Raw genomic sequence first — 7,022 nt, forward strand, 5'->3', positions numbered from 1 at the left:
CAACACAGAAATGGAGCGTTCAGGTGAGGGGTGGCGCACCATGCAGGAAGCAGGACATGGCACATAGATTTCACTGCGGGGATAACATGTTTTTGTTTACAGCACATCGACACTGGCGTTGACCCCTATCACCGAAAGCGCTTGAATCTCGTATTTCCAAGTTGACATAGTCGGTGTCTTCTATTCAAATGTTAGAAACATCATCAATTTGCCCACTCAATTGCGGAGTTCATTGCATGTCTGAAAGTAGCTATGCATACATTGATCAGCCTGATTGCTAAATGTGTTTAACATTAAACTGCATTCAGACAGTTGTTGTAATGGGTGAGGAGAGAGAGGGAATGTCTGTGTTTGTATGTAATAGTCCTAAATTACATAATCTATCTATTTTCCCAGAGCTTCAGAACAATCAATACACAGTGAAGCAGACTCCACGGGTCTTGGGTTAAGGGTGTGTGTTCTGCCATGTAAATACAAGTGTGTGTTTGTGTGTGTGTGTCCTTCCACCGATACCCTATGCAAATGTCACAATCTCTCCAGTAGCGCGGGTTACAGCCTCTTATCAACTCAGTGTGGAGGTGCTCCTCTGCTAACAGGGCTGAATAGAGTGCTGAAGGTCTCGACCTAACACTTTTCAACACGTCTCCTCATGCTGATGGCAGTCAACAGCAGCGGAGGCCTCTCGAGCATCAGCGGGCCAAGACGTCCCAGCAGCACCTCTCCACACATCTCACTTGATTAAAGTGAGAAAAAACGAACACACGCCCTGGGTAAAATTAGGTCACTTTAGATTTTACAGATGGCCCTCGTTGCCAAGCATATTTTTCCAATTAAGGCTGATCAGGGAAAAGGAAATTCCCAGACAGCGTGAATTATTAAAAGCTTGAAATGGAATCTGATCATGTGATGGTGTATGACTCTGACACCCGACATCCCCAGATAGGTCCTGAAAAAAAAAAAAGACGGGCTGGGAGCCATGAGACTTGTGATTGGCTGAAAGTGGGAGTTTCCTCCAATTGTTTAAAGTCATTACAGACTGCAGACAGATTGGCATGGTTCACAGTCAACTCAGGATGATGATACGTAAACTGAATTTAAAAATTCTAAATCCACAAAAGATGTTTCCTCAGAAAGAGAGCGTTTAATAAAATGACCAAACACTTTCTTGTTTACATGCTTCACAATAAGATTCCAGAAAAGGTCTCTGAATCCAGCACTGGCAAAAACACATGTGCGACTGTGACATTTGACACTGTGATATTTTTACTGCTGTTTTTTTTCACCTGTAGCAAGAGTTTGATCAGAAAACACTTCCCCCGCAGTTACTGAATGTGAGAATGTGAGCTACCTACAACGCTCACAATTTAGAATATCCTAGAAACAAGGACATGTGACAATCAAACTCAAATATTACTGAAATATTAAGGTAACAATGTTTTTAAAGAGCTCATAATTCCTCCACATTGTGTTTTCCCTGATCAGACCTCTTCTCCGGAAGGTGTGGATGTGTGTACACATCCCACTGTGACATTTCAAAATGCACGGGTGCAGATAATGAAATGAAATAAAATAAAATAAATGCATGCAGGTTCCCCGTCTCACAGATCAGAGCCGTACTTATCTGTATTATCATCAACACCAGTGCTTTTCCTATGATGTAAGTCAGCATGTCTGTTGTGGAAAGAGGTCAACTGAGGTTACATGCACCCTATTTCAGTTTGGTTTGAATACAGCGCGTTAAAACGAAAACAAACTGTCTATACTAACATGCCTGAAAATGCACATCACATGACCATTCACGCGCACTGGGCATGTACGTTTTTTCGCCTCCTCGCTCGAACAGATTGGAAGTGAACGGGATGCGAAGGTTCACCACTGATACATTCACGTGACCGGACCCTCACCGATGGTCAACCTGAGCACATCCAACTACGTACAACTTCTGAGGATCCAGTTAGCCAATTAGCACTGCCTCCTGTGCTCATGCTTAATTAGGAATGTTAAATATATGAAATATTTCACACTGCATTACAATGAAGTTGCTACATGCTAAATTTCAATTTATATATATATATATATATATATATATATAAATAAGAGAACTAAATTTTATTAAAATTTAAGATTGAATTAATAAAATTTAAAATTAAGAACCTAAATTCAGTAGGATTGTACTCCAAACAATGACTACAGCAGGTGATTTGACTGATTAACAAACCTTCAATCAAGAAATAAGAACTAATCAGTGCTGTCTAAAAATGATTAATTAGAATTATTATAAGATTTATTTTCCTACTCCTTCACATCTGGGAGAACAGTGGCGGCAAACATAACGTGGTTGCATAGAATTTCATCTGCAGATTAAGACTAAACAACTTTCTAATCATAACACTTGCCAGAAATTAATGTACTCTGATGTTAACTTGTACACAATTGGTGTCTCTTTAAGCAGGCCTGGTCCATACAGCTCCAGACACTAGCAGGTTATAAATATGTGGGCCTGTCCTTGAAGAGCTGCTGCTCTTTTGTCTGTCTCTACAGGAAGTTGAGTGTGAGGCGCAGGCTGGCTGCGAGCATCCCCTCAGCAGTCTGCTTTACCACGCTGGGAGCCTGTCACAGTGGCTCAGTGTCAAACCACCAGGCCCTGCTTGCTGAGTCAAGCTGACCGTGAGCGAGCCAGAGCGGCCGTGCACAAGCCTGATGTTAGTGTCTCTGCTGGGTACCTGATATTCCCACTACTGTTTGGTGTCAGACACGTTCAGTCCAGCCTGTTTGAGGAGTTGACAGATGGAGTACAGTCCTGACAGATAAAGCTGAACAAAAGGCCCAAACAAAGCCACATTTTGTTGTGTTTACTGGTTGATATCTGGGTTTAATGCCACTAAATGATCACTTATCTATTTCATGTGTCTGGTTTACTTGTATCACCTGGTATTCCTTCAACATGGAGTCAAAGAATGCCTGAAGTAGAATGACTTATACTACTCAGAGCAGTGAGACCTGTGCGGTTTGGATATTTCAGTTGTTGACTGTTGCTCTAAAGATAAATGTCAGCGGCCGACACATTATCTGGATGTGGTTTATAAACATGTTGGTCATTTCCCAGGTTTGATAAGGCGACAGAACAAAAAGGGGAAAGCTGAATAAACAATGTGTGAGTGAGCCTGTGTTGTTTACGTGTCCCTGGACCTGACTGGTGACATTTTCTCTGGGGAGAAAAACCACAGCTGAAAGAGCCAAGAGCCATTCAGAAATATGTCTATTTAAAGTACACACACACACACACACACACACACACACACACACACACACACACACACGGGGTTTTATCAACCACTCTTCACCTGGCAAAACTTATCTCCACCAACTTCTAACCCACAGGACTCCCCCGTGGAAGGAGTAACCATTTCAAAGTGGCTGTCTTGACACTTCTTTAAGGTGAACTGTACAACTCAGCATGCCGAATTTAATTAACATTTCCTTCTGTTGTATTAAGAGGCTTGACACAAAAGTTGAATACCTTGTCACTTTTCAGTAAGGCGGGAAACATTAAAATGGCTAAATATCAGACGGAGTCCCGCGTCCAGTCCTCTTACCTTGTCTCACACTTTTCAACCTGACGGGACCTTTGCAGTTGTTAATCAGTGTCTGCACGTCGTACAGGGGTAATCCCGAGATGGAGAGGTTCTCCACCTCCAGCAGCAGTTCCCCTTCGTTTAATTTCCCACTTTTGTAAAACACCATGTCCTGGTTCACCGGGCCGATGTGGGCGAACTCCCCGTTCTCCGCGCCGCCTCGCAGCGGCACGTTCAGCTCGCCGCGGGCATCTTTGGACAAGGAGCTCTCGGTCACCCTGGAGGTCCAGTGGGTTTTCTTCAGCGCGGGTTTGGACATCGTGGACAGCTGCGGTCCCGACACCAGAGCCAGAGCCGGGGGGGACCCCACCGCCGAGGGGGGCGAGGAGCGGTCACAGCAGCGGCGTGTCAAAGAAAGTCGAACCGTGTCCGGGAGAAGCGCAGCAAACTTTGTTCCGTGCGCCGCAGGAACATGAGCACCGTCCCGCCGCTCTCTGCCGGGCACACCAATCAAGCCATCCCCCTCCGCACCGGAGACACTCTTCACTGTGGCGACACAAGTTTCATTTTTACACCGACAAACCCGAGATTTAATCCTCCTTCATCGATGTCATCTTACATCTGCCACCGTCTCACTCCGCTCCCCTGACTCTCTCTCTCTCTCTCTCCTCTGAAGTGACTTTAAACGCTGGAAGTTTCTTCTCCTCCACTTCACAGCGGCTCCTCGGTCTCTTCTCCCGTGTGTGAGGAGCAGCTGAGCTCGCGTGCAGCTGTCAGCTCCTCTGTGAGCAGGTATGAAGCTCCTCGGAGTTCAGATCATTCACACTCTTCCTCCCCTCTGCTCCTCTTCTCCTCTTCTCTTCAGTTTCTGTCGAGGCGCTGCAAATGTGTTGCTGTTCGTGGTGCTTTCAAGAGCTGTCGGACAAATTGAGATCCAGCTGTAGGGACATGAATTGCCCATCTGCAAAGCGGCTGGACATAGAAGTATTGGTAAAACATCTGTGACATCTTCACTTAATAGTTTAGAGTGTAATGTGTAGATGTGTCGCATTAAATTTTGCAGCAGATACCTTTCCTTTTTAAATGTTAAATTTATTACGGCCTATAACTTTTTTTTAAATGCCAACATAGGTGTTATTAGACCGGGACAAGTAAGCAATTTATGCATTGAATTACATGTATTTATCTTAAGTGCTAACAATTACTTTTAGTGAAGTCTGTCTGTCCATTTTAATGAACAACCGTCACCAGGAAATGTGGTGCAGACACATGTTCCCATCAGGATGAATTAGGACTTTGAGGATCCCTTTCACTTACAAAAAAAGGTCTGAAAAGGAGGTTCTGTCTTCATCTGCGTTTGTTTGTTTGTGTTTGTTTGTGTTTTATTGGAATTTCACTTACTGTATGGTTCAGGGAAGAACCAATTAAACTTTTGGTGCAGATACAGATTAGGCAAGTCCAGGATGTCTTTTTCTCTTTTTTTGACATTAGGAAAGTTTTTCAACGTTTTACTTTGTTTCTCAGAGAATTAAATCAGAATCATGGTGAAAAAAAATTCAGACATGTTTGGGGGACTGAAATTTATGAGTATGTGCAATTTTCTGGCGATGCTTATTAAAATCTGGATCTGGTGTATTAAAATGTGTAAATTGATCTACTTGGCATTGCAGCTGTTTCTTCTTTTTGTACAGTGACTTCTAAATATTTAAATTAATATATGCATTGTGTATGAATGTAAGTCGTTTACACTGTTAGAATTCACCAATAGCATCTTGAGTTGGGACACTGAGAATTTTTTTCAATTTGGAGTTTGGAAAACGGAGCCTACAAAGAGCACGTGAAGGCAGCAATGCTACCTCGCACGCATGCGTACTCCTCAGAGCAGTGAGGGCAAACCTGGGTGAACCCTCTACTATACAGTGGTTTAAATGAGAGTTCTTGTGTTTATTTCTATCTATTATAGCTTTTGAAGTGAAATAAAGATGTTATTCAAATTAAATCATTAACTATAAAATCTCTATAGTGATTCGTCAGATGTTCCTATTGCACTTTTTTTTTTTTCTATGTGGAGATTTTATTCTGAGGCTTTGAGCCGATACTCAAAGACATTGAATTATTTATTTAACACGCTTGATATGATGATTCAGAGGGAAATGGTAATTTGGTAATGACATACAGTCAGTGTGTGGTTACACCTTGATGTGAACGTGTCTGTTTGGATTCCTGCATTTCAGGTTAGACAGGAGGCACACCATGTTTCCATGTGTGTGTGGGTGGGGGGGGACCTCCCCTCACTGTCCGGACATTCCCAAGTGTGTGCTAATCAATATATTAAATCCATTCTTGCTTTTTCTACTCTTCGAGTGATGGAGGGAGGAGATGATGGGTTAGTCACAAACAGAATAAGAGGAGAAAGAGCAAAGGCCGTGACTGTGAAGCATTTCTAATGTCCAAGATAAATGAAAGCATCACAACAAAAACAACACAATGCTATAGATGGACAGCTACTGTATGCATCAGCTATTACAGAGGAGATAAATACACAGCTTCATCACATGAGTCTCTCAATTATAACTGCAGATGAGCTTTTCCCAACCTAAAAATAACAGAAGCGAAAGTACTCTTGGTCCCATGGGAGAAAAAAAAACATTGGCCTGGATGGGACCGGAAATAGTAAGTGAGCTTTTAAGATGAAACCTCACAACTTTCCCTTATCTCTGTCCGTTATCAGCTGCTCATACATGAAATGCATGGTTAATATTTATTCACCGCAGTGCAGTTTCCTCTGCGGGAACTTGTCCTCGCAGGCAAGTGATGAACAATAAACATTGATACAGAAAAGTACTTAGCACAAGACAAAAGCCTCATAAATCATAGATATACTCATTCATCTGCAGAGCGCCATTAAAACTAAGCAGCACTAACTCTGCACTTCTGTCTGTCGTATGAAAAATACATTAACTTGAGGTAAGCTGTTACATAGTACAAGAAAGAAAATAGCTGCTTTTTTTCCTGTGGGAGTTTTTCTTAAGTGATGTGAACCCTCTGATGAAGGTTAAAACAACCTAGTGAAGGAGGAGGATGGACTTGCTTCTTCTTGTTTTTGGCACAGCTCTCAGGATGGTAGTCGCGACAACTGTTAGATGGATCGCCATGAATTTTTGGGCAGACATTCATGTTCCCATCAGGAAGAATTTAAACTTTGATCATCCCTTGACTTATACTTGACTGGATCCCTTGACTTCACTTATAAAAATCAGATAGCTGCCAGGGAAGTTATGTTTTCATCTGCATTTGTTTGTTTGTTGGTTTGTTGGTTTGTTAGCAGGATTACGCAAAAACTACTGGACGAATGATCAACAATTTTGGTGGAAGGATATGATATGTGTCAGGAAAGAACTCATTCAATTTAGTTGCAGATCCTGATCAGGGAGCGGATTCAGGATT

At 42.5% G+C, this 7,022-nt stretch overlaps 1 protein-coding gene across 8 annotated transcripts in view; it reads right to left on the bottom strand.

Annotated features, from left to right (window-relative positions):
- The window catches only part of magi1b (membrane associated guanylate kinase, WW and PDZ domain containing 1b), a 140,423-nt gene extending 135,974 nt beyond the window's left edge, over positions 1-4,449 (bottom strand). For 6 of the 8 annotated variants that reach the window (XM_034584765.1, XM_034584762.1, XM_034584764.1 and 3 more), the window contains exon 1: positions 3,597-4,445. In XM_034584765.1, coding sequence (XP_034440656.1) covers positions 3,597-3,894 — 298 coding nt within the window. In that variant the 5' untranslated portion in view covers positions 3,895-4,445. Of the gene's footprint in view, positions 1-3,596 lie in introns of all 8 variants that reach the window. The other 2 variants (XR_004613788.1, XM_034584768.1) reach the window with 2 other exon arrangements.
- Between the last annotated feature and the right edge of the window lie 2,573 nt (positions 4,450-7,022).

Source organism: Hippoglossus hippoglossus, chromosome 5 (genome assembly GCF_009819705.1).
Source record: "Hippoglossus hippoglossus isolate fHipHip1 chromosome 5, fHipHip1.pri, whole genome shotgun sequence".
Classification (NCBI taxonomy): Eukaryota; Metazoa; Chordata; class Actinopteri; order Pleuronectiformes; family Pleuronectidae; genus Hippoglossus; species Hippoglossus hippoglossus.